The sequence below is a fragment of the Aspergillus sclerotioniger genome, assembly GCF_003184525.1.
Source record: "Aspergillus sclerotioniger CBS 115572 chromosome Unknown BO94scaffold_15, whole genome shotgun sequence".
Classification (NCBI taxonomy): Eukaryota; Fungi; Ascomycota; class Eurotiomycetes; order Eurotiales; family Aspergillaceae; genus Aspergillus; species Aspergillus sclerotioniger.
In genome coordinates, this window is record NW_020291005.1 from 352,038 (window position 1) to 376,800 (window position 24,763).

The window sequence follows — 24,763 nt, forward strand, 5'->3', positions numbered from 1 at the left end:
GAGGAAATGCTTCCTGATGATTCCGATAACGACGATTAATCAGCGCCCCTCCAAAGCCGAGGCCAGCGCCGCGGGATTCCGGAACGGTAATACCGGTACGGCTGAGGGGCACGAGGGGCCTCCCCACACACGTGACGTGCGTCATGTCGCTTGGTCGGTATCGTTCTCCAACTCTCTCCAGCTTCATCTTTCAAGTGGTACCCCCGCCGTCGCCAAGCACTCACGCATCATGGGCCACCTGGTCACTCTTGCCACATGGTTGGTGACTAATCCATGTCTCCAGTCCATTCCCTACTGACAGCTTGCCTGCAGCTCCCTCAACCAGTGGGCTCTCGATTTCGAGGGCAACTGTGAGCGGATTATCGAAAGTATTCGTCAAGCTAAGGCAGCTGGAGCCACGCTCCGAGTTGGCCCTGAGCTCGAGATCACTGGTAATCTTCGCCGGTTATGTCTCTGTCGATCCGGTTGTTAACATTGATCTAGGATATGGCTGCCTGGATGCTTTCCTCGAGGGTGATACTTATTTACACTCGTGGGAGATGTTCGCCCGCATCATCGATCATCCCGACTGCCAGGATATTGTTGTTGACGTGGGCATGCCGGTCCGTCACAGAGATTGCAAGTGGAACTGCCGGTACGCCGTGGCATGTCACTATAGTTTGCTTGTGCTGATCGTCCGCTAGCGTGATCTTCTACAACCGGAAGATCATCCTCATCCGTCCCAAGATGTGGCTTGCCAATGGTGTGTCTTTCTCGTGATGAAGATCCAATTGGTAGCTGACTATCTTTGGTAGATGGAAACTACAGAGAAATGAGACACTTTACCCCGTGGCAGCGTCCCCGGGAAGTCGAGGACTACTACCTGGAGCAGATTGTCGGCAAGATTACTGGACAATACAAGGTCCCGTTTGGCGATGCGCTCATCAGCACCAGGGATACCTGCTTGGGCCTGGAAACCTGTGAAGAGCTCTTCACTCCTAATGGGTAATTACTTGCACCGGATTCATAAGGTATCTTTGCTAATCGTGCAGTCCTCACATCCCGTATGGTCTTGCTGGTACGTTCATTGTCTATCTTAGAGGGTGGCTTTTCTAATTGATCAGGTGTCGAAATCTTCTCCAACTCTTCTGGAAGTCATCACGAATTGAGGAAGCTCGACACCCGTATCAACCTTATTACCCAGGCCACAAAACTGGTGAGAATGCCAAAACCGCAGGAGATGTTAACTCTAACTCCTTTTAGAGTGGCGGTATCTATCTCTATGCCAACCAGCAAGGATGTGATGGTGACCGACTATACTACGATGGTTGCGCAATGATTGTGGTCAACGGCAATATCGTGGCTCAGGGCTCCCAATTCTCCCTGAATGATGTCGAGGTTGTTACAGCTACTGTCGATATCGAAGAGGTCCGGACATACCGCACTAGTGCGAGTCGTGGCATGCAGGCCAGCATGCAGGCGCCCTATGTCCGTCTCGATCTGGACACGAGACTGTCCCGTATGGATGATGAGGCTGATCCTGGCCTTGCGCCTTCGGAAACTCTCACCCCACGCTATCATGTCCCAGAGGAAGAAATTGCTCTGGGTCCGGCGTGTTGGCTCTGGGACTATCTGCGACGAAGCGGTGCTGCTGGATATTTTGTTCCTCTGAGCGGAGGTATTGACAGTTGCGCTACTGCTATCATCGTTCACTCAATGTGCAGAGAAGTCATCAAAGCTGTCCAACAAGGAAACGAGCAGGTTATCAAGGATGTTCGCAGACTCTGTGCTGAGCCGGAGGATTCAACATGGCTTCCTTCTACAAGCCAGGAGGTTTGCAAGTGAGTTTCGATGAATATTGTCACTAAGCCATTATAGCTAATTTCTCTAGCCGCATCTTCCACACCAGCTACATGGGCACTCAGAACTCCAGCAAGGAGACGAGAGACCGGGCCAAGAGGCTTGCCGCGGACATCGGCGCCTACCACACCGACTTCAACTTCGACACCGTTGTCAGCGCTATGATGACCCTATTCACTGTTGTGACGAACTTCCAGCCTAAATTCAAGGTTCACGGCGGGAGCTGGGCGGAGAACCAAGCGCTGCAAAACATCCAAGCCAGACTGAGAATGGTTTTGTCGTATCTGTTTGCGCAGTTGCTACCTCTGGTTCGTCAGCGACCTGGGGGTGGCGGACTTCTTGTTTTGGGCTCGTCCAATGTTGATGGTACGTATCCCCTTCTCTGCTTGAGCTATAAGCACTAACTGAACATAGAATGGTCTGTACCACTTGCTTTGATTACTACTTAGCCCTAGCATCGTGATCAACCAACTAACAGAAACAGTCTCCGTGGCTACTTGACCAAATACGACGCCAGCAGTGCAGATGTACGCCCTCCTTCCCAAAGATACCCTTAACCTGCAAGGGAAAAAACTAACGAACCCCTCAGCTCAACCCAATCGGCTCCATCAGTAAAGTCGATCTCAAAAAGTTCATCGCCTGGACCCGCGACTCCTTCGACCTCCCCATCCTGCACGAGTTCCTCCACGCCACCCCCACCGCCGAACTCGAGCCCATCACAGCCACCTACGTCCAATCCGATGAAGCCGACATGGGCGTGACATACGCCGAGCTCTCCGTCTTCGGATACCTCCGTAAGGTCGCAAAACTAGGTCCCTGGTCCCTCTACGAACGGCTCCTCCACATGTGGGGCAACGAGTACAGTCCTCGTGAAATTTACGAAAAGACTCGTCTCCTCACTAGATCCTATGCGATTAACAGACATAAGATGACCGTCCTCACCCCGAGTTATCACGCTGAGCAGTATTCCCCGGAAGATAACAGGCACGATCTGAGGCAGTTCCTCTGTACGTTCCGTCCTAACCCCCCAATGTGTTAGTTGCTGGCAGCTAACATGACTTAGACCCACCATTCTCATGGGCGTACAAAAAAATGGAAGCTAGCGTTGAATACTGGGAATCGAAGGGCTGGACTTCAGGTAAGGCGCAGAAGAAGAGCGTGAAGGCTGATTAGAGGGCAGTATACTTCAAAGAAAGAGGTTGTAGTAAGTTAGAAGGGGCGGCTAGTTATGATAGAGTTAACGCGTATCACGGTATATAGTCAGATGTGTATGTATTTGTGGAATGATGAATACGATCGTATGACTTGAGGTCGAGGACTGATCACCCCATCGAAAGCAGTAGCCAACCAAGTGAATGAAAATACCAATGCATGCTTTTGAAATCAAAACAGAATAACTTGTCAATGATAAAGGTATCGGATATGTCATATTGACAAAAAAGAAGATATGAAAATCGTAGAGAATGAGATAGACCTTTTGAAGCAACGCCAGTGGTTGTTATGAAATCAGCGCTAATTTTGAGTAATGATGAATAGGGAATCAGAGGTATAGAAAAAGGATCAATCAGAGGGAGGGACGTATAAGATCATATGAAATGGAATGTGATGGATGGGAGCAAAGAGATGAGGGAGTGTAGGTGTGATCTCAACTCTATGGCTGTTTAGTCTTTCCAGAACCAGCCGCTGTTCTTCTGGTCGGATGTAGGTCTGTCCTGGTTGGAGGAGTCCTGTGACTGGGGAGGGTTCATGATCTCCACCGACTCGTTGCTTTCTTCGCGACCATCGGAGAACTTTTTGGTCCAGACGGTCTTTTTCTGGGTGGATCCGTTGGGGAGTCGGATACGCTCGGTTCTTGTCATTGTTGAGATCACAGTGGGTTTTTCGGCGGTTGGTTCAGCGCGTGAAGGGACAATTGCTTGGGTTTCTGGTGCTGGTTGTTGTTTTTCAGGAACGGCATCGGGGATGGAGTTGTTGGATACACGCTCGAACCAGTTCTCGGTGTCGCTGGGGGTGTCTCGGGATCTTTGTCTCTCCTCGAGCAGGAAGCGCAGTATGGGGCTCTCGAATGCGTCTGCAAAAGCCTTGCTTTCGCGGGCAGCGGCGTCCTCAAAGAAGCGGTCGAACATGTCCAATTCCGTCAAGGCTTCGGTCTTCTCTTCAACAATTCTGTCCTTGGGTGTTTCGCAATCATCATCCTTGAAGTGGAACTGGCTGATAGCCATGGGACTCGACCAGTCGTTTTTTCCGAGCTCTGATATCTTCCACTGGTCACCCACACTACCCCGTTTCACCAGTCCGTAAAGCCAGTCTCGTGTAGTTTCCCTCTTGACAACTGCGCTCGAGTCGTGGTCCAACATGGGTTTGCCGTTCTCCAGCCGGATGAGATCTTCAAAGGCCTCGCGCCAGTGGCTTTCCGCGGGGTCGCAATCAGACGAGAGGCTCAAAGAGGACATGAGAGACGAAAAGACGCCTCTGTCGTGGTGAGACTGGTAGTAGTCCTGGCGTTCCAGATGCAGAGGAGAGTATGGGCTGAACATGAGGTATGTGAGGGGCCAGGTGGAGGTATTGCTGGCGAAGCCCGAGAACATGGGGTGGTGATGGGGATGGAGGAAGCGAGAAGAGAAAGGGCTGTCGAAGAACGAGTCGAAGAAATCCTGATCGGTTCTGCGTCTCCTGGGATGGTCCACGTGCCATTGGTCCTCCCACTCTGTCCAAGAACGAGACGGGTGTCGGTTGTTGTGATGGAAAGGATGGTCTGAATTATCGGCTGCCGCATGGTCGTCTCCCTTGGATTCACTGTTGTCTCTCTTGCGGAAACGCGCATCATCATCGAAAACGGCCCAGTGATCGGGCGAGGGCCGAGAGGACATGGAGGGAATGCCCATCACGGACTGGAGCATGGAGGAGAGCTGTTCGTCGGCGAAGCGACGGAAAGCAACGAAAGGGTTCTCGTCATCGGGCCATCGGCGGGAATCGGGGGCGGAGGGAGCGGCAGGTCGGTTCTGGATTGGGTCGTCGTCACCGGGCATTGTGAGGGCTGCAGATGAAGAGGGGAGCAGGAGATCTGATTGATGAGGTGATAAGATTCGATGGAAGAAAAAGCAAAGGGCAGAGAGGAGATGTGAGGGGAATGAAGGATGATGGATCGCAAGCAGAAGATGGAAATGTTGGGGATCGCCCCACTCGGCCTTCCCAATCACCACGTGATGGCTAACCCGATCCGGCATCCACGCGTCATCGTTTCTTTCACAATCTTTCAAATAGTATAGTTACATACATCAATTTGGATATTGCAAGTCAAGCATTCAGCATCCCATGCGTTCTCTCCATCCAATCCAATTTACAACCGAGATCGTTCTCCAAACTCCTTCCAGGCCTCGTCAAAGCCCGCTCCGCGCACCCATAAGGAACTCTGACCAGAAGTGGAATCCATCACTGTCAACAGACATCAGTAACATCACACATCCATCTGAAAATGAATCACTCACCCATATTCGCAATCTTCAACCACATATCACCTTTAATCTTCAAGCCGAGCTCTTCAGCCCGATCCTCAAACGGACGACACGCCTGTTCACCATTTTTCAAAGCTCTCACCAGTTTTGGCAGATGTCCATCATCACTCGCCTGCGCAGTACTGTAATCGAAAATAGTCTCCCAGCTCTTCGTAGCCGGATAATTTGTGACCTCATCCAAACGAAGATCCGCCGTCCCGTAGCCCACATAAAGCATCAGATCCAGCCGACCCGTCCACTCCAGCAATCGCGCTTTAGTCCGGGCATCCAGGAACGGCAGCGTGATAATCTTGGACAGGAATATCGACGAAGTGACGCCATGGAGGTAGAAGAAATCGAGCTTGATCTGCTTGTCGGGACGCTGCGCCGCACTGGCAAAGTATGCTAACAGGGTCAGCATCAATACCTTCACTAATCGGGGAGAGGGGGGGCACTCACCCACGGTATTGATAATCTCCGCCGTCTTTTCCTCAATCTGCTCCTCCGAGACCGTAAACTGCGCCGCATACTTGATCATCTCCTCCGGCGCTCTTTTGAGCACCCCGTTCTCCATCCTCCCGCTGTCCTCCCAACGCGCAGACCGTGCCAACTTCTCATCCGCACGAATCTCCTCGAGAATCTGTAGCATTGATTTCTTCCCAGGTTTGCCCACACCCCCGGCTGCCTTCTCCGCCGGCCAGAAGAACATTGGACCCGTCCATTCGTCGTGAACGGCTGTCTGAGCCAGACCCTGGGCAACGAGAGCAGGCTGGTTGAACTCGATCCCGAATCCAAGGTGAATGAACGGGTGGATGAGCCCTAGAATGTATCGTCAGCCCACTATTCCCCTTCAACACAACCCCTCCCCCTTTCCCTCTTGAAAGAGATAAAAGAGAAACATACCCCCAAACAACATAACCAACAACCTCTCCGCGACCTTCTCCCCAGAGAACAAATACTCCTTCAACACCCTCTCCACCCCCTTCCCCTCAATCTCATGCTGAAAAAAAGCCAAGTAGTCACTATAATGCTCCCCCTGTCCCAAATACTTCAGAAACGTCCCAACATCAGCCATGTCTCGCACGATCTTCTCATCCACCCGGAGTGCCGGGCGCTGATAGCTCTTGTTGCTGGTATACGCGGCTCGGATCTGCTCCGGGGTAGCACCGAGAGCATAGATGCTTAGGATGTGGTGCGGGATGTGGTCTGGATGGAGTTGTTAGTATACCCACAACAAACCCAACAATATGAAATATAATGGTAAAGAAGGGAAATGTAGGGTGGGGAGGGGGGTGGGGGGGGAACTCACTATGAAACCCCATCTGATTAAAAAATACATGATGGGATGTCATATCCTCCTGCAAGACATCACTCACTGCGCGGGCTGAATCCTCTCGAGCATGATGGGAGATAATCCCTTTTTCTGTGCTCGAGAGATGGATGTTTTTTGCTGTTGCGGATGCCATGGTTTCCCTCGTTGTTGCAGATGTAGATGGAGAGGTAGGTGTAGGTGTAAGTGCAGTTATATACCCACGACCAAGACCACGACAATATAAACCACCACCCGTATAGTATCTACTTCCACTTCCACTTCCAAATCTCACCCTGCAATCAAATACTCTTCTCGAGTAGAAACCACACCAATAAGAGGAGGAATCAGAAGAAGAAATACGTATCGTTCTCACAACCCGCCCCAAACCGTAACGATAATTCATCAACAAACCGGTAGGTATGTAGAAAACACGATAGACAATAGACGAAGACCCATGCGCAACCGTCTTATTTAACCAACTCCCTCTAAACCTAAAAGCCCAGTCCAGCCCACATCCCCCATCCCCTGCTTACAATTATCCCAATTATTATTAGATAGGTCGGGGTTCGGGGTCGGGGTCATGAAACTGCCGAAGTGATGGATGTGATGGGTGGATGCGACGTCATGCTGACGGGAAGGCCGGGTTAGTCCAATCGGAGGTGGGGGGACACATAGCCTGGAGGTAATACGGAGACTGGAGTACGGGTTTAAGTGGCATTGTGGCTGGCTAGGGTGTTTGATCGGTTCGGTCTTTGGGTTTAGCTGGGGATTAGGTTTTGACGATCTACTGTATTGAGTATTGTGGTTGTGGTGATTGGATTTTTGGGTCGAGTCTGGGGTAAGAAGGGTCTAGATGGGGAGGGAGGGATTAGTCATGTTTCGGTTATAGTATTGATTAGATATCGTGTTAGTTACGGTTACATTAGGTAGGTCTAGACTCTTGGTGATGGGGATGGATTCTGGGTTTACGAGGGTTGTCCGGGGTCGCGTGATGCTACGTTGGGAATATGCTCGATGTAGGTTTAGGTTAAAGTTGGATAGATGCAATGCAATGATTATTTACTTTTCACTAATGCAGTCGTTTATCTGGTATGTGTGGTCCCAATCTATCGTAGCCTCTGACTCGCCTGCAGACTCACCGACAGGCAATCCAATCATCGCATAAAGTCCTCCAGCTCCTTCTTCCGCTTCAGACGCTCCCGCTCCAGTTTCCGGAACAGCGGGTGGTGGCCCGCCTTGTCCTTCAACTGCTTGTTCCGGCTGCGGTTGTATTCGATATACGCCATGTCCTCCCCGCCGGCCAGTCCACTGAGGGTCGCGGCACTCCGCTTCACACCTCCCTTCCGCGCCTGCCCGCCTGAACGACCCGAGAAGAGATCGTCCGTGACATGCTCCACCTCGGCCGACGTCTCATTCTGCAGCATCACCTCCTGTAGCAGCTCGCGGCGCTCATGGGGGGAGGCATAGGCGAGCCCGTTGAGATTCTCGATGCCTTGCAGGTGGGTGATGACCTTGAATGCATAGCCCTGGTCAACCAGGAAAGCCTGGCGTTTCGATGAATAGAACATCTCGTCCGTGTCCTTCGACACGAGTGAGTAGAAGAAGGCATTGAATCCCTCGTCATTTCGACGCTTGGCCCGCAGAATCCGACCAAGCCGCTGCGCCTCCTGACGACGGGAACCGTAGTGCGACGAAATCTGGATCAAGCAGGTGGCCTCGGGGAGATCGAGAGAGGTATCTCCGATCTTGGATAGGAATATTGTGTTGACTTGTTCATTATGCTGGAAATTCTCCAGAATGCGCATCCGCTCGTTCTGGGGAGTACCGCCGTAAATATATGCCTTGTTCAATTTGAGCGCATACCGCTCGAGAGCGTAGACATTGTCGGAGAATACAATGACTTTGTCCCCTCGCTTCTCGTGGTAGTCGATCAGGAACTGACAGGCCTGGAATTTTCGGGGATTCATGATATATAGGAGAGCCGCCTTCCGTGACTTTTCTCTCATGTATTCGGAGTAGAATTCGGTCGTCATTGGACACCATACCTCGGCACACTGGACCTTGGCAATGTGTCCTTGTTCGGCCAGTTCCATCCAGTTGGCTTCGTACAACTTGGGGCCAATCAGAAAGTTAAGATCTTTGATCTTGTCATCCTCTCGCAGTAACGTAGCAGTCAACCCCAGTTTGCTCTGACACGCAATGGCCGACGTGACCTTTCGGAACATAGACGCAGGCACGACGTGCACCTCGTCGAGGATCATAAGACCCCATTCGCGCGACTGGATCCAATCCATCATCTTCTGCGCATCATGCGACCGAGCACGCGTCTGGGACACCATCGAGTAGGTAGACACGATGATACCGGTCGATCTGCGGAACTTCTCCTTGTTGTCCGATGTGAAAACGGCAATGTCCCCGGGGTCGATGTTGGACCACCGCAAGAACTCGTTTCGCCATTGCACCACGGACATCGAGCTGGTGCACAGAACGATTGTCCCCTTCTTGATCGTGCAGGCCGCCGTGATACCGACCAGGGTCTTTCCTGCACCACAAGGCAAGACAATGATTCCACTCTTCGCACGTCCGTTACCAAACATCTTACTCAAACTCTTTTCCTGGTAGCTTCGGATTCGTGCAGCTGGCTTCAAATCGATATCCAGTGTAGGATTGATCTCATCGTTTCGGAAGTCATACTCCTCCAATGCTGGACAGCCCATGGCCTGGCAGCGCGCCTTGACAGGTTCCACAGCTTCGTTCGGGATCTCAAAGCTGTGTACTTGAGCCTGTTCGTCATCGTCATCGTCGTCGCGGATAGCTAAAAGAATATCATCCTCTTTGCGAGCTTCGCCCGCAGCGTCTTCCGCCGGCTTCTGCTCCGAAGCCTGTTTTACACCCGCCGCATCTCTTGTACCCGGGATGACCAGGCCGCCCATTTTCGGGGCTGCCTGCTGAATGATTCCCTCCGCGCCTTTCAATCTCTGAGAACCAATGACTTCATCCTGCAGCAGCATCTGCAGCATCGCCGGATCCGTACTTTCCACGAAGAAACGGTTATGTTTCAACACGACCTTGATCTTTCCATACGATTTTGTAAAATCGATGATGAACGACTTGATGGCATCAGGAAGCGGCGTTTTGGACAAGCGATCAAGGAAGTTGATGATGTCTTGTGGCTGTAAACCGACAGAGACGGCTGCATACAAGCTGTTTCCGGTCAACCGATATTCGTGGAGGTGGGTCGGACGCGACAGCGGTTCGGCGATAGTAGTCAAGAAGTCCTGCGCCTGGGGCGCAAGCGGGGAAAAACTCTCCAGGGTAATAGTGCCCTTTAGGGGATCGATCCAGAGCGGACGGTTTGCATGATCCGGCTTCAACGATAGCGAGGAAAAGTCCTTGTATCCAAAGTTCGGGTCCTGTCTCGGTACGGCGCTTTTCTGATTGCTGAAAGATTCAAGGGAGAATTTCTCCAAGACATCTTATAAGTTGGAAGTCAGTAACCACACTGCAACCCTTCATGTATGGAGACCAGTCTACGCTACCTTTCAGGTTATCATCCTTAATCTCGTCCTCGTAGTCCGAGTACTCGTCGCTACTGCCGATATCAGGCACAGGAGTTGGCCGTTTCGATGCTCTACTTGATCGACCGCCTAGTTAAGGTCAGCCTGCCATCTAACTAACATATGCATGGGACCTCATACTATCCGTGGCTTTGCGTTTGATCGGCATGGTGTGTAGTCGTCCTTTCGCCCCGGGGTGCAAGGGCCGTCTCTTGCGGCGAAGTGGGTGCGAGATGCCGAAAGAATGTATGCGGGTGCTCCGAAAGGCTGCCGGCGCCTTGATGAGCGTTAGAGATACGATAGCTCGAGAGCTCCACGGGGCGTAGACCGAACCTACCAGCTGAAGCAGAGATTGCAGGAGCTGGCGAGTAGGCGACCAACACGAGAAAGAGGGAGAAAGGGAGGTCAGAGAGATGCATGAGAGAGTCGGGACTGACAAATACTCGCCTGAGGCAACAAAGCGGGTGGCGTTCCGGCCACACTGTGTTGTGATTGGCGGGAGGTTCCTCACTAAAGGAAGCGGCCGGTTGACGTAGTCCGAGCAGCTACTGCACGCCGTCTTCAATTTCCACCTCAATTCACAAATCTCGGTCACAATGAACACGGTATGCTGCACCTCCCTAATCAGTTTTCTCTCACTTGTTTCTGACAATTGCTTCGTCCACCATGCATTAGATCCGATCTACCTGGTGAGCGGCACCCATCACCCTGCTGAGCGTGCACTGCACGCACAGAGAAACATTGCTGACACAATCCCTCGCACCAACAGGATAGGCTGGGGCACCCTTTGCGTCGGTAAGAGCCTTCTTTCCGATAGTTCAAGTCCCGTACTGCGAGTCCAACTGACCTCGATTAACAACAGCTGGCGGCGGAGCCTACTACTTTGCTAAAAAGTCCATCAACGCCGACCGTGCCAACCGATATGAGGCGGAAGTGAAGCGTAAAGCGCAGCTGGCTGCGATGGAAGCCGAACACCGACGCCAGACAGCCCTCGCCAACCCGGCTCCCAATCCGTCCGAAGACCCGAGCCTGAAGCGGGCAAACCTGGCGCGTCTCCATAGCGCATCCGACGATGTGGCCTCTCCGAGCGCAGAAGCCAGCCACGACCCTGCGCCGACTCGTCACGAACCGGAAACCGAAACCGAACGGGAGTTGGAGAAGAGCAAATACGAGGCCACACAGCCTTTCCGGCCTCCTCGGGGCAACCGCTTGTAGGTGGAATGGAGGGTGCACGTGCCGGAAGGATTCCAGGCGATGACAAGACCATGTTGTGACATATTCGTGTATCATAGTTTCTGAGCTGCAGGTCCAGATATCACCTGCTTTGAATTCTCCGTCTGCGGGGTGACCTCTTCGAAGTAGTTGCAAAACTGGGGTTAGATAAGCTCTTACTTGTATGGCTGCGATCTAGTGAATGTCGATCCACCTACGCCAAGGACTGAACTATGAGCAAGTTCTTGTTGGAATTATGTACTATTGCTCTAGAGAATAAAGATAGAATAAAACCCATGGTTCCCGCTCCTGAGAGCTTCGACCAATCCGAGACGACGCCTGAGGGTGTAACCCGGCACCAGTCCAGATCCCCAATCAGGCGACTCTCCGCGGTAGTATGCATGTGATGACCCCGACTGACAAAAGCAAGGATCCGGAAACTAAGTTGCAACGCCAGGGAACTCCCGCCCGCCTAAAATGATGTGCATCGTCACTCTGCAAAGCCCGATCATGTCGCGTGAGTATGTATCGCTCAACACCAGTACGCCATAACAGATCCCGATTGCGAATAATTCCCCGAAAAAAAAGGAAGCAAAAAAATGGGAAACTTCAAAAGGCGGTTCCTAATCGCCAGGGGTTGTCGTTCGGAACCGACCCCGCTCAGGTATATCCGATCGGATATACAGACTAGCGGGCATGAAAGCACAGCGGGGGGTGTGGTCTGAACCACCATTTCAGTCAACAAATGTTCAAGTTTGTGAGTTGTAAGGTGGGTCAGGACTCACTTATTATGGTTGGGATATCCATTGCTCTTTTCGCGAGAGCTCTCGAGAGCCGGAGGTACGAACGGCAGCACCACCGCAGAGATCAGACAGGAACCGGTGATGAAGCGGGCGGTGCGAGAGTCCGGCCGAGGACGGTGAACAGAAAAGTGGCGGATGGTTGGGCGGACGAGCTGAACGGCAAAAGACATTGTGACGGTGTGAAGAGATGGGTGGATGGATGGATGGATATGGTGTTGGGTTTCTAGATACTAGAAAGGGAGGTGGCGCCTTTTCAAGAGAAGACAATTCACGGGTCGGTTGCAAAAATAGGTTTATGCAGGGACACGGAGTCAAAGGGTATAATCAGGTAGCACCGACTGCAGTGCGGCAATCCGGAGCTACTTATAATATTCCTGGTATACTGCTGCGTCGAGGCAACGAGGGATCAGCCTACACTTCAGCCGAACGGACCGTGTTACCCTGTGGGGGGTTTGTCTGCGGGGGTTCAGGAGGCCCACCGGCCCACGATGCTAGTTAACTAATGCTGATTGATGATGACACTTGCTTAGGAAACATGAACCTTAAGGGATAAAAGAAAGCGCGCGGGAAAACGATCCCGGGGACATGCAGCATCCAGTGACGCCGGTTAGCATACCAGGCAGTTCTGGTCTTACAAGTCTCAACCATTCCTCCCTTAGATGCATGGACTGCACTAAAAAAATAGACCTCCACTGATATGCAGGCTCATTGTCGGTCGGGCATTTCTGAACCAGTTGTAGCAACTGACTCACAACTCCCACGACGATTGCCAGGCTCACGCCATCGAGGGGCAGGTGATCGCGATTTCCGGCGGCCGAAGACTGCGGGGCCAGCGACGGTCCGGCCAGGCACGCGGGCGGCGATCGCGGTACTTGGTGCTCAGGCGCGGTTGGGCAGGGCGTTCCAGTCCCTTCAGGGCCCCGGCCCGTGGGATTTAAGGTCTGGTCACTCCCACGTCTGATGGCGGGAGTCGACCTTCCGGCCTGGCGGTGTGTATTTCCGACTGACGTTGAACGCTGGTTGAATCCCTGGTTGATGGAGCATGACTGGCTGATACTGGGGACAAGTACGTACCCCAGAACGCACATCAACCATCGAGAACTGCCCACGATAATGGAAAAGGAGATTAAAGGGGAAAACACGAAAGCAGTCCGGCTGCAACGATCATGCCACCCCTAGCGCCTAAGGCCGCCATTCACTGCTGACGTCACTTATGCCCACCAATCATGACTCAGCCATTACTCAAGTCATCCATCAGTCCAGTTGGCTCTCAGGTACAGTATCTCAGGGTTGGAATGCTGTCTGTCCGCTTGACGATCAGCCATAACATATCTGGGAGAATACTCAGCATTCATTATCAGGAGGAATGGTCGTGGTGTGTGGCCTGAGGCATACATAGAATTTTTCCACCCCGACAGCCGACAGGAGCGATAGGAACGACAGGAACAATACGGGGATATGGTTGTAAGCGATGGACTGGTCACTTTATAGCTACAGAGTATCAGGATCTTGCTCGGTTAATATAAGCTTCCAAACACATATCTCCACAAATCCTCAACGCCCCTTTGGGGATCTATCCACTAGAAGCCTCCTCAGCTTCTTCGGCCCCTTCGCCAGATCACCTCGCAATTAAAATAGAATCGTTGCATCTCACAGCCCCGCTCTAGGGTGATGATGTAAGATGTCTGCAGGGAACTGATGGCATTTCCATATACTCCCATACTCCTTGAATAGAGACGAAAACAATCTAGTACTTACTAATGAAGAAGATATACCTTCCCGCGATACAATATATGTCACGCAACCCGGACATATAATCCGAACATTTCAGCCAGGATTGACCACTTTCTACACTGTAGATGGTCTAATCAGGGGCAACGGGCGTTGCTGCAGGCGGCTGGATCAGGCAGAATCGATCGGCACGAGTGGCGGAGCAACTGGTTTCTCGACTTCTCTGGTGCACCCTACCAGCCTGTCATATGTGGGACACACTACGCCCCAGGAACCATTATTACCAAGTGGACACTTGACGCCCGCCAAAGGCTATATCAGGCCTGAGCTATTCTGCATGGGCTTTAGTCTAGATGAGTATTGCGGCTGAAGTCTGAACAGCTCCAGCCCGTCTCTCATCTACCCCGGTTTTGGCCCCATAGCCTCAAACACTCGTTCTTCTTGGCCTCTGGCCCCGAGACGATGTCTACTTCCATCCCACCTTCTGGCCTCAACCATAGGGCATGGTTCATTCCTATCCGTGGAACCCCTGTCAAACATGCGTGAATGCTGCATCTGATTCACATGTAACTGTCCTCTCCTGTGTATTCCTGAATGGGGATGTTGGACAAAAGTTGACGGTCTGATAGCTTCCTGAATCTTAGGTTGCTCTATGCACTTACTAAGGTTTCGACTGTGGAACCATGAAGCTTCCGAGACCGCTTAGACAGTAAGACTCGACAGGCACAAGGCTGAGTCCATCTGCCCGGCCTCCAGTTATCAGCCGCGATGTCGACAATCGCGAATCTAACCGGATCTTTTGATAAAATCATATCAGATCTTCTCAGATTTACTATCGAAAATGCACTGCTCGACAGTTATGGTAAACATACATGTGGCGTGGCTATTCTGGTCCCACGACCGAAGGAAGATGGATAGAGGCTCCCGAGGGATGTGGGCAATGGCCGTGGGGGCGAAATCGAAAGCGCCCCTTTGCGAAAGTCTTGTGCCCCATTCAAACTGCACACACGCGTTGGTTACTCCATAATCGACACAGCTTGCTTGGCTGACAAGCTTTGAATCAGTGCGCTGGGCTAAGATTGGGGCAGCTATATCCCGTCTCCTGTATCGTGCGGATAGCCTGGATTCCCTGCATGATCAATTCTCCAGTGCTTGAGCATATAAGTCTGCTCGCTTTGGATGGCCTTTACAAGGTACAATACGAAGCAGAAAATCAGGGGCACTGTCGATCGGGAAGCTTTCCCGTTCACCACGCTCAAAGAATCGCACTACGACTTTGCAGGAAGATCATCCCTCCAATCGCCCCCAATCTCACTTGAGAACACGAAAGGTACGAAAGGTTCCCGTCGGTTAGGCTTGGGTCGACTCCGCCCCTTTGAAGGATGCAACCTCAGGAGCTACTCCAGGAACCTCACCACGGATGGCTCATCATGTCCTGAATGGGTTGTGTCAGAATCTTGACGGGGTCTCCGACCTGGTGTTTTGAAGCCACGCGGAAATTGTTGGTTGGGGGCCAACGATTCATCTGACTTAAATAGACTGGATGGCATCGACGAATCTCGGACAAATCATACCAATCTACCCTCTGATTTTGTCACTCTTTCCGTCCCTAGGGACAGTCGCTCTTTTTTGTCCAATTGCAAGGACAGTCGCTCTTTACTTCACTCCAACCCAATTCCTTCTTTATCTCAAACGTCCGAAAACCTGGTTGTTTCCGACTCAAGATGATCAATCCTCTCCAGTATGAAGTGGCCACCGGCCTTTTGGCTTCCCTTCTCGTTCAACAGGGTTTGTCGCTGGAGTTGGCGGCCTTTAACCCCTCTACATCAAGTGCAACACAGGCCAAGGTGGCAGTGGCCGGAAGTGCAGCCGAGTCCATGGACTATTCTAGCATCGACCTGCGGACCAGTCACTCCTTCTACTGGGGCGGTAAGTATAATGTTAAGGGAGGGTTTCAGTCCTTGTTCATGGAGGTAGCTAACGTGTATTGAATAGCCTCTAGTGGTTCCGGATATACCTTGGGGAATCTGACGCTCACGGACGAGAGTGTCCTTCCTATGGAGACTTTCAGTGACCTGCTGCACACCATTCAATGTACCAACTCGAGCATGCACTTGGTATTTGCCGACTCTGACGCATACTCCTATGCGAAGAATTCGTGGAGCTGGGTGAATGATGCCAGCAACCGCACGTTTCTCATGGTTGCCGGTGTCAATCAGTGTAGCTGGAATACCCAGCGTGTTCCTTTCGTTATTACATCCGCCAGTTTCCACGATAACTCCACCGCAGCAATGCTGACCGGCAACTCAGCGACATGGGATGATGTTCTCAACAATCATGAGCTTACAATCGGCAAGGCCCCGAGCGACATGGAGGTTGCTCTCTCTAAGAGAATTAGTGGGACCAAGACGGGTTCGATCAGCGTTGAAAAAACCATGTCCGACAAATCCGTGAAATTGCTCTCAAATGATGACCTCACTCTCAGCGCTGAATGCAAATCATGCGGTACCAGTGGATCACTCGATCTTTCCTTTAAGTACAAAGTGACAACGGCAAAAAGCGGCATCTTTGGTTCGATTGGGAGTGTTCTCGAGGATAAATGGAAGGTTGACACCGCAGAGCTCACCGTTACGCCCAGTGACCTTGCTGTGGACATTACCCCAGCGCTGGAGCTGAGTGGAAACTTGACGAAATCGTATACTAAAGAGTACGACTTTGATGCCCTCACGCTTGAAGGAATCCACATTCCAGATGTCTTCACCTTGGACGTGAATCTTGAGTTCGGAATCGGAGCAACTGCTGGCCCTGTTAATGGCGACGCGTCCATTTCCTACCCAATGAAGGTCTCGATTTCCGACGATGCAGAGGCCGTGTTCCAGATCGTCGACGAGAAGATTACCAAGAAGGACTGGACCCCGACCATTACAACCTCGGGTGTTCAGCTGAGTGCCGAGATTGATGCTACTCTCGAGGCTTATATCAAAGCGTCCCTCGAGTTGACTTTGTCGGTCGGCAGTAGGTATACACTCCTGGGCATAATTATCAGCGCTGACTCGTCATAGAATCTTGGGGATACGAAGCCGGAATTTACCTCAAGCCTTTCCTGAGTGCTGACTTCACTGCCGAAGCCTGTGAGTGAAACGACGACCTCTTCCTGCTATGCCCTACTGATGACATGCAGCCACGACCGGTACTTGCTCGGACACGTCCAAGAACTACCACTACGCCATCGAAGTGGCACCGTCCGCTGGAATCGAGCTCGGTGCGGATGTGGCGAAAGTAAGCGACCAAGGGAACCCGCTTGCGGATGTGACCCTCGCGGTAAGTGAAGCATCTAAACCACCTATTCTCCTGCGTTCTGACTCTTCATAGTCCTACACCAAGGCGATGTCGACAACCTGTATCGGGTTCGATAGTATCACGTCGACCAAGACTACCACGTCTGAGAAGACCACCTCCACCAGTGAAAGCAAGTCTACGGAGTCAGACAATACGACCGAGTCCAAGAAGACGTCCACTGAAACCAAGTCCACGACCAAGACCAAGTCTACTTCGACCAAGTCTTCCCCTAGCAGTGCCTCTGCATCTGCGACTGCGCACTTCTCCACTCACGCAAGTTCCACCCACGCGAGCACCACGCCTAACTCATGTGGTACGACCAAGGCGTCGAGTTCCTACGTGGCTGCCAGCTCGTCTGCTCACTACAGTGCGCACAACCATGCCCGAGGCTTCAGACACCATGGTGGATTCTAAGCCACTGCTTGGTGAAGGCCCCTAATAATAGCTACATATGTTATGATGTTCACTTCTCTTCTTCGGTATATGTACGGAAAACTGTACTATTTAAAATAAATTAGTTAGTTGCATGTAACGTTGAAGCATGCCACCGTTATGATCCTATTGCCTATGACTCATGGTCTTATAAACATAGATAGGTTAGGGGATAGTAATCGGCGCTGTTAAATATGCTAGTTTGAATGTACTTCAGATGAATTTATCCTTGGGTTCAGCATCTTCTTGGATATATTACTCGAGAGGGGCCCATCCAACGCAGTAGCGCTCATTGAGGTGCAGTCAGTCCCCGGTGTTTCTATCACTGGAAGAGGACGGAAGCAAGCCCATCATCGTCGGGTTCTTTCGAAAAGAGGTCGGAGAAGTGCGATGAGCTGGAGTTGTATATAGTAAGGTATGGGGCATTACCGTTATAAATGCTAGCTCTCCACATCTGAATCTAAGAACAATACTCGATAGTCATAAATATAATTGCTAGCAGTCCCAAAGCAGAATAACAGTGACATATCACTTCATTACCACAATCGAGTCATCCTGATAAGAGTCAATAATGCCTACTGGAACCGCAAGTAGGGCGGCCAAGGTCACGTGGGGTGATCGGCAGCGCGTCCGTGCGGTGGGCGGGATGGCCTCAATGCCTCCATACATGATTGTCAACCACCACCCGAACCCATCAGCAATGGCATCCCATCAACTCGCCATTGCCAAGGCCTCCTTTTCCGCAGGCCTACTGCGTCCCGATCCGACGTCAGTTCCGCGCGACGAGATCACCGCGTTCCACACCTCCCTAGACCGGGCGCTGTCACATTGCTCCCCGGCAAACATCCAGGTTTGAACCGATGCGTCCTGCCACTCGCACCCCCTGAAATACTAAATTTGGCGCCGCTAGACCTGCAAATCATGGCTCCTGGAATACGTTGTCTCGTCGTCTAACCGCGTGGGCGGGTTGGCCAAATACCTAGCTGCATTGTCGGGATCCTTCGAAGCATCCCCCGCGGGCGGCAGGACATCGGGCAAGCGGAAACGCCTCCACATTCTGTATCTGTTGAATGATGTGCTGCACCACACGAAATACCACCTGGATACGAGCACCGCATTTAGCACCCTGAGCGGATCGCTGCAGCCGCATGTCGTGGAGCTGTTGGGCTATGCGGCATCGTACGATCGCGAAAAGAACCCGAAACACCATCGTCGGTTGGACGAGCTACTGGATATCTGGGAGGAACATGGATACTACGGCAGTGATTATGTGAATAAGTTGCGGGAGGTGGTGAAGAACTCGGCGGTGTCTGGGCCGGTCAAAACGTCGCTGAGTGTGGAGGAGAGCAATGTGGAGTTTTCGGCGGGCGGCGTGAAACACCTTTCCTCGGGCAGGGAGGTGCCGTTTGTGATGCCGGCGACGCATGGGGATCCTGCCATGCCATATTATGATCTACCGGCGGGGAATCTCGTCCCCCATATCATCCCGGATTCGACGGTGCCGCTGCGGCCGGATTCGATCAAGCCGCTGCAGTTCTTGGCTGGACCGGCGGATGAGAGTCTTGTCGTGGCGCTGAAGAGGTTCATGAAGGATGTGGAGCGGATATATGGGGAAGGGGAGCCGGACCATGAAGAGGACGAGGTGGTTGATGTGGATGATCTGGGCCAGGTGGTCATTCGCGATGCGGATGGAGAGGTGGTCGATGGAGATACGTACTACGGATGGTCTCGGTCGTTTTGCCAGCAGATGAAGAAGAGACGGGCAAAGGGAGACTCGAGTCGCAGCCGGAGTCGCAGTCGCAGCCATGGCTCTCCCAAGCGCCGACGATACAGCGACAGTGAGAGTGACTGGAGTTCCCGATCACGAAGTCGGTCCCCGCGGAGGTCGGCTCGGCGTGACTCCCGGACGCGGTCCCCATCGCGACCACGCAGCGCATCGCGCGAGCGATCCAAGTCATATTCTCCCCGTCCGCCAGCACCACGAACCATTCCTCCGCCTATTCCTCCCCCCGAGTATCATCCTCCTCCTGTCCACCATCAACATCAACATCAACAGCCCCCATACGGTAATGCCGTGCCGCCTCCGCCTCCGGTAGGATACCATCCACCACCCCCACCACCGATGGCATTCCCTCCAGCTGGTCCTGGTGCCGGTGCTCCGCATTACCCTCTTGCCCCGGGGGCAACAGTGCCGACTCCTCCGCCCCCGCCACCAAACCACCAGGGACCATGGCCCCCGCCGCCTCCCCCGATGCAGAACTACGGACCACCCCCGGCAGCGCATCATGCGCCGCACTTCCCACCTCCATATGGACAAGGCGGACAATATGCGCAGCAGATGCCACCGGGATCGTATCACTTTCCGCCACCGCATTCGGGGGGAAGAGGATGGGGGTATGGGAATGGACGTGGTGGATGGCGGTAGAGTTTCTTTCACGGAGCCTGAGCCTGAGAATCTACAGACTGGCTTGTATTTTAACGATATCCAAATACAATTCAAGAACTAATGCAAATAAATACATGACAACCAAACCTCTTCCCTTTCAACCCAAACCAACCAACCCAACTCTACCTAGTAAAACACCCCCACCATTCCTTCCATCCACCACACCCCCTTTAAACACAAACAGATTAATTCATCCTCCTCCCCAAAACCCCACTACTCGACGCCGCCGCCGCCGGAGCAGCCCCAACCCCAACCCCAGCCCCAGCAGCAGAAGCAGAAGCAGGAGTAGAACTCGGCACCGCAGCAGCAGAAAAACTACTCACCGCATCCATCATAGCCTGTTCCCTCTCCATACTCTGATCAATTGCATCTTGTTTATTCTTCATAGCAACGTCCCATGATTCACAGGACGAGGTAACGGCGGCCCCGGATTGAGTGGTTGGTTGGTCTTCGTCCTGTTTTTTATCTCATTGTTAGGAGAGGATGTTTAATTAATTGAATGTGAGTGATAGGTAGGGGGGGTGGAAGGACGGGGATACTTGGTGGGGGGGGGGAGGGGGCATACGTTAGGTTTCCCATCACAGCACATAACCTGATGAGGACATTTATCGTTGGGGGTTGAGTCGGCCATTGCATAACCTGTCATTATCACCATCACCATTAGCATCAATCAGTACGGCACATTCCGGGTATTAACGTAATATCCAACCACCATAATCCTCCATAAAGAAGGAAAAAGAGGGGGGGACATACAATCCAACCCCAAAACACTCGAAACATCGACACCCCCAACCCACGGCAAGATCTGCCCAATGCCATCCGTGACTTCATCGGCTATATTATCAATGGATTCACAGCATTGTTTGGATCGGTGAGAGGGCGGACATGTGGAATTGTTATAGTCGGAGATGGTTTCTTGGACGATGATTTTGCTGATTGCGGATTCGAGGGCTTCGGGGGAGGTGATTGAGGATGTACTGGAGGGTATGGTTGATTGGGATGTGGTGTCGAGGGGGATGGAGGTTGCGATTGGGGTTAGGGTTGTGAGGGTTAGGGTGAGGAGAGTGATTGAGTAGTGCATGTTTTTCTTTGTTTGGTCTTTTGGATGTTGGGTGCGTGGTGGTTTGTAGATTGGGGCGTAGGTGGTGTGTGTGGTGGTGTGTGTGTTGGGGATAGGTGGTGATGGTTGTATAGAAGGTGATGAGAGGATAGGGAGTTGGGATGGATTGGATGGAGGATGAGGACAGAACAGGAGGTATCCATCCATCCCTCTCGTCTCATCAGATTCTTCACGTTGCCTGGTGGGGGTTGGCTAGCTGGCTAGCTGGTTCCCATCTAGGGATGGATGTGGTAATCTAACTTTGCTTGGAATGGGAGGTGAATCGTGGAATGTGATTCTTCTTTTAGCACAATACTGGGTAGCTGTCAAGGGTATAGAATCCTCCGTATACGGAGTAGGTAGTAGGTAGATAGTAGCTAAGGGCATACTTTGCACCAGTATCACCAGCAGCACTGCAATCTCGCAGCTGCAACCTGCACTGCAACCTGCACTGCAACGACCTGCAAGTCTACGACATGTCTCTAAACCCTGCAGAGGAAATGAATATTGGTCAAGACAATGCAAGGGATAACCTGATTACAACATAACATACAGGACCAGCCATACTAATAATACACGAACGAAATTACTGCCATGCCAAGGGCCGCATAGATTCATGCGTTGCTCGAACTGCACTACTCCGTACGAACAGCCACAAACGAGTGACGAGGGTCGGAACAAACAGACATTGCCATCGGATACCCTCAGCGAACACATCAGCCGGTCAGAATCTGACAGACGTAGGTCCCCTGATCGATCCAATTCGAATGTCAATCAAGTGTTGAATTCAAAAATCACATGCAGCAGGGTCTCACGGAGCCTCAGCTCGGACGTCGCCCATTCTATATGTATCGCTTCACCATCGCTTCGAAATCAGAGCGCACTCGCTAGTCAATCAAAACGCCCGGAGCTCGTAAAGCTTGTCCATGACACGAGTCTCCGCAAATTGTTCAGACTCCACCGTAAAACGTAATTCGTGAACTCCTCCCCCAAGGCCGATGGAGAGACCGCAAGAGCGGCCCCGATCCCACCGGGTTATGTCCCTCAGAAGGACAAGTTGACCTAGTTCACGCCCGACTTGTACCCGGCGGCGTCGGGGCTGTCATGGGCCGCACTGCTCGCGCCGGCTGCCTGACGGGCAAGCAGACCGCTGGTAGAGGTTCCACTGCCGCCGCTGGTCTGGCTACTGCGACTACTGCGGCTAAAGGACCCCTTGTCGTCGTCCAGGTCGGCGAAATCCGCCATCCGGCGTTGAGTGTATTCCAGCATGACCCGGCTGTAGTCCTCCACGGACGAGTGAGGATCAGCAGCCCGGGCATAGGGGTCCCCGGGAGGGCGACAGCCCTCGCCGCTGGTAGGGGGCATCGAGTGGAACTGGTCGTCCTGCATAGCAGTGGCCATCTTGAGAGTCTACAAGGAGTTAGTCGAGTCCATTGCGGTATACGAGGATTGCGTCGAGTCGGCCTGAAACCCCGTGACCCGAGCACGGACGCCAGTACATCGGAGGAAGGTTATTCAACAAAGCAGAATATGTGGCACGCTTACCGGTTGGAAGATCCAAAAGGTGATGGTTCGAGAGCAAGCACACAAGGGCAGCGTTTCAGGGAAGGGGAACAACCACGGGAGCAGAGGTGGAATCCCCTAAGTAGGACTAGTACGACGAGGTTTCAGGTGCAAAGACTTGGTACGCAGCGGTTTGGGCAGCAACAATAACCTGGGAATAATGCTTAAGACGGCGAACATAAGAGATGGGGCTACGCGCGAGATAAATGCTCTGACGAACCCGACATGAGATCACCGAACGGACCATGACAGAAGCGCTGGAGCAACCAGTCGACGACAGCAACAGGCTCGACCTGTCCATGGCCCGTGAGCAGACAGCCCACAGCGTTGCTGTGCCTCGGGGACCCTCATAGGACGGGCATGACATCATCTGCCGTCGCAGGCTCCTCCAAGTGGCATCCTCCATGCAAAGGGTCGAAGCTCCTGCACCAGCGTTTCTCCTCACCCCATCGCTGCGGCGACGGCGGCGGCGGCGACTGGGTCCGGACAGACATCCATCAAAAGGATAATCGGAAATAACCGTACTCCACTGGCTCCTGGGCCGGCGTTCCCCCAGATGGTCGATGGTCCACGGTCCACGGTCCACTCTTCATAGGAGCGACATGAGGTCACACATGGAATGCGACTGGCACAGTAAAAATCTCATGGCGTCGAAGATCGACGGCCTGTTTACTGAGGCGCTCCGTGCCTGCAGATCGACATCCATGCTGGTGGAGGCCTGGATGCGTCGGCAGGCGACATGAAAAAAAGAGAGCAGAGTGGGTTCAAAGGCTGACAGCGGGCAAGAATGGACAAGTGTGTTTGGTGGGGGGGAAGGATTAGTAGCAGGGAGAGAGTGAGAGAGAGTAGTGTCTGTGTGACTATGGGACGCGATGTGTCATGGATGAACCTAAAACTGGAATGGCACTAGTTGGACCAGGACTATGCAAGAGGTGGCTTAGCGTCGAAAATACTAGCCTTGTCGGGGTGTAGTGATCATCTCCGCTGCAGCAACTGCAAGACGAGGTAAGAGACTAATAGTAAAGAGCATGTCTTCTCGGTTGGCGGTTGACTCTCTTGCCGTGTGGACTGTGGAGGACCCATCGTCCTCGAGTTAATTAACCATAACCTTGGACCGGGGGGAAGGTAGATAGCTACTGTGTAGATAGATAGGGGGTGGCAGAAAGAACACCGTCCCGAATGGATGGAAAAGACCCAGAGTGGGCGGAGGGTTACTCGATCAGGCCGAGGTGATGCCGGATCGTTGGAGACGATGAATTCATCCCCGATTTCGCCCGCCGATGATTGGCTGCCGGCCGCTGGAGGGTCCAGTTGGGTCCATGGCTGCAAAGGGAAGGCGCGGTGCCTGGGGCGGGCAAGTGACGTCAGGTGTAAGGCAGCCACCGAGTCATTGCGCGACATTCAGAGGCCAGATATCCATAATCCATGTGCCCCCGGAGCCTAGTACTGTGTACTACCTACTAGTAGTATGGTAGATACAGATCAGTGCCCTCACTGGCACACTGCCTGCTCTTGGCCTGGCCCAATCACCTCTCCCCAACCACGGCCCTACACAACACTCAAACACACTGTAGGTACTCCGTTCCGGGTACCGATATCTGGACCCATCCCTCCAGGCACTCCACTTCCCCCCAAAAGATACTTTGTAGTAGCGGTCATCATCACCTATAGAGTTACTAGTCCGTATAGCCAGTAGCCACACCCAGATCCGTCGCAGCCCATCCACTTCCTCGACCATGGACGGCAAGGCACATTGCAGGATCCCTGAAGAGTCCCGGAACGGAACCCATGCACCATCATCATTGCCAACCATCGCTGCACTGCGGCAAGGCGGCAAGACGGCAAGGACAGGGACACCAACCTCTTCCTCAATGGCCTTCTTCGGCTAAGAGCTTGTGTCCAATGGTGACCCACCCCGGAGGTGCTACCGCTGCAG

The 24,763-nt window shown here is 52.7% G+C and overlaps 9 protein-coding genes across 9 annotated transcripts; 4 read left to right on the forward strand and 5 right to left on the reverse strand.

The window, feature by feature from the left end:
• Positions 1 to 229: 229 nt before the first annotated feature.
• Positions 230 to 3,426, forward strand: BO94DRAFT_596997 (glutamine-dependent NAD(+) synthetase; the record flags this gene model as incomplete). The annotated part of the gene is made up of 12 exons (XM_025616262.1): positions 230 to 258; positions 313 to 431; positions 484 to 634; positions 684 to 742; positions 795 to 984; positions 1,032 to 1,057; positions 1,104 to 1,195; positions 1,243 to 1,820; positions 1,871 to 2,198; positions 2,295 to 2,366; positions 2,429 to 2,846; positions 2,903 to 3,426. 12 exons carry the CDS (start codon positions 230 to 232, stop codon positions 3,010 to 3,012), a joined length of 2,172 nt encoding a protein of 723 aa, XP_025467031.1. The 3' UTR covers positions 3,013 to 3,426.
• Positions 3,385 to 5,363, reverse strand: BO94DRAFT_82470 (uncharacterized protein). The gene is made up of 2 exons (XM_025617693.1): positions 5,328 to 5,363; positions 3,385 to 5,274 (listed from the first exon to the last, which is right to left on the reverse strand). Exon 2 carries the CDS (start codon positions 5,064 to 5,066, stop codon positions 3,501 to 3,503), a length of 1,566 nt encoding a protein of 521 aa, XP_025467032.1. The 5' UTR covers positions 5,067 to 5,274; positions 5,328 to 5,363; the 3' UTR covers positions 3,385 to 3,500.
• Positions 5,180 to 6,799, reverse strand: BO94DRAFT_556914 (questin oxidase family protein; the record flags this gene model as incomplete). Its single annotated transcript, XM_025613901.1, has 5 exons — positions 5,180 to 5,274; positions 5,328 to 5,738; positions 5,793 to 6,152; positions 6,237 to 6,539; positions 6,643 to 6,799. 5 exons carry the CDS (start codon positions 6,797 to 6,799, stop codon positions 5,180 to 5,182), a joined length of 1,326 nt encoding a protein of 441 aa, XP_025467033.1.
• Positions 6,800 to 7,687: 888 nt separating this feature from the next.
• BO94DRAFT_535599 (TFIIH/NER complex ATPase/helicase subunit SSL2) lies at positions 7,688 to 10,592 on the reverse strand. The gene is made up of 3 exons (XM_025611825.1): positions 10,344 to 10,592; positions 10,185 to 10,292; positions 7,688 to 10,120 (listed from the first exon to the last, which is right to left on the reverse strand). The coding sequence occupies exons 1-3, from the start codon at positions 10,369 to 10,371 to the stop codon at positions 7,800 to 7,802; spliced, it is 2,457 nt and encodes an 818-aa protein (XP_025467034.1). The 5' UTR covers positions 10,372 to 10,592; the 3' UTR covers positions 7,688 to 7,799.
• A 109-nt stretch (positions 10,593 to 10,701) lies between these two features.
• BO94DRAFT_82223 (uncharacterized protein) lies at positions 10,702 to 11,634 on the forward strand. The gene is made up of 4 exons (XM_025617692.1): positions 10,702 to 10,807; positions 10,878 to 10,891; positions 10,972 to 10,997; positions 11,065 to 11,634. Exons 1-4 carry the CDS (start codon positions 10,799 to 10,801, stop codon positions 11,415 to 11,417), a joined length of 402 nt encoding a protein of 133 aa, XP_025467035.1. The 5' UTR covers positions 10,702 to 10,798; the 3' UTR covers positions 11,418 to 11,634.
• A 373-nt stretch (positions 11,635 to 12,007) lies between these two features.
• On the reverse strand, positions 12,008 to 12,757 carry BO94DRAFT_535601 (uncharacterized protein). The gene is made up of 2 exons (XM_025611826.1): positions 12,200 to 12,757; positions 12,008 to 12,135 (listed from the first exon to the last, which is right to left on the reverse strand). Exons 1-2 carry the CDS (start codon positions 12,385 to 12,387, stop codon positions 12,102 to 12,104), a joined length of 222 nt encoding a protein of 73 aa, XP_025467036.1. The 5' UTR covers positions 12,388 to 12,757; the 3' UTR covers positions 12,008 to 12,101.
• A 2,440-nt stretch (positions 12,758 to 15,197) lies between these two features.
• Positions 15,198 to 17,844, forward strand: BO94DRAFT_535605 (uncharacterized protein). The gene is made up of 5 exons (XM_025611827.1): positions 15,198 to 15,877; positions 15,944 to 16,963; positions 17,011 to 17,079; positions 17,130 to 17,269; positions 17,321 to 17,844. Exons 1-5 carry the CDS (start codon positions 15,673 to 15,675, stop codon positions 17,699 to 17,701), a joined length of 1,815 nt encoding a protein of 604 aa, XP_025467037.1. The 5' UTR covers positions 15,198 to 15,672; the 3' UTR covers positions 17,702 to 17,844.
• Positions 17,845 to 18,403: 559 nt separating this feature from the next.
• BO94DRAFT_493137 (RNA polymerase II-binding domain-containing protein) lies at positions 18,404 to 19,394 on the forward strand (the record flags this gene model as incomplete). Its single annotated transcript, XM_025609194.1, has 2 exons — positions 18,404 to 18,569; positions 18,630 to 19,394. Coding segments are annotated over exons 1-2 (915 nt in total), but the record flags the coding sequence as incomplete, so codon positions are not given.
• A 2,932-nt stretch (positions 19,395 to 22,326) lies between these two features.
• BO94DRAFT_546677 (uncharacterized protein) lies at positions 22,327 to 22,665 on the reverse strand (the record flags this gene model as incomplete). The annotated part of the gene is made up of 1 exon (XM_025613304.1): positions 22,327 to 22,665. One exon carries the CDS (start codon positions 22,663 to 22,665, stop codon positions 22,327 to 22,329), a length of 339 nt encoding a protein of 112 aa, XP_025467039.1.
• Positions 22,666 to 24,763: the final 2,098 nt, after the last annotated feature.

Coding starts and splice junctions, on each gene's coding strand:
- BO94DRAFT_82470 (XM_025617693.1), bottom strand. CDS start 5,066: ATGCCGGATCGGGTTAGCCATCACGTGGTGATTGGGAAGGCCGAGTGG.
- BO94DRAFT_535605 (XM_025611827.1), top strand. CDS start 15,673: ATGATCAATCCTCTCCAGTATGAAGTGGCCACCGGCCTTTTGGCTTCC. Junction 15,878..15,943: donor TCACTCCTTCTACTGGGGCG/GTAAGTATAATG, acceptor TGTATTGAATAG/CCTCTAGTGGTTCCGGATAT. Junction 16,964..17,010: donor GTTGACTTTGTCGGTCGGCA/GTAGGTATACAC, acceptor GACTCGTCATAG/AATCTTGGGGATACGAAGCC.
- BO94DRAFT_535599 (XM_025611825.1), bottom strand. CDS start 10,371: ATGCCGATCAAACGCAAAGCCACGGATA. Junction 10,293..10,343: donor CAAACGCAAAGCCACGGATA/GTATGAGGTCCC, acceptor GACCTTAACTAG/GCGGTCGATCAAGTAGAGCA. Junction 10,121..10,184: donor TAAGGATGATAACCTGAAAG/GTAGCGTAGACT, acceptor CCAACTTATAAG/ATGTCTTGGAGAAATTCTCC.
- BO94DRAFT_82223 (XM_025617692.1), top strand. Junction 10,998..11,064: donor CTGGGGCACCCTTTGCGTCG/GTAAGAGCCTTC, acceptor GATTAACAACAG/CTGGCGGCGGAGCCTACTAC.
- BO94DRAFT_535601 (XM_025611826.1), bottom strand. CDS start 12,387: ATGTCTTTTGCCGTTCAGCTCGTCCGCCCAACCATCCGCCACTTTTCT. Junction 12,136..12,199: donor GGATATCCCAACCATAATAA/GTGAGTCCTGAC, acceptor ATGGTGGTTCAG/ACCACACCCCCCGCTGTGCT.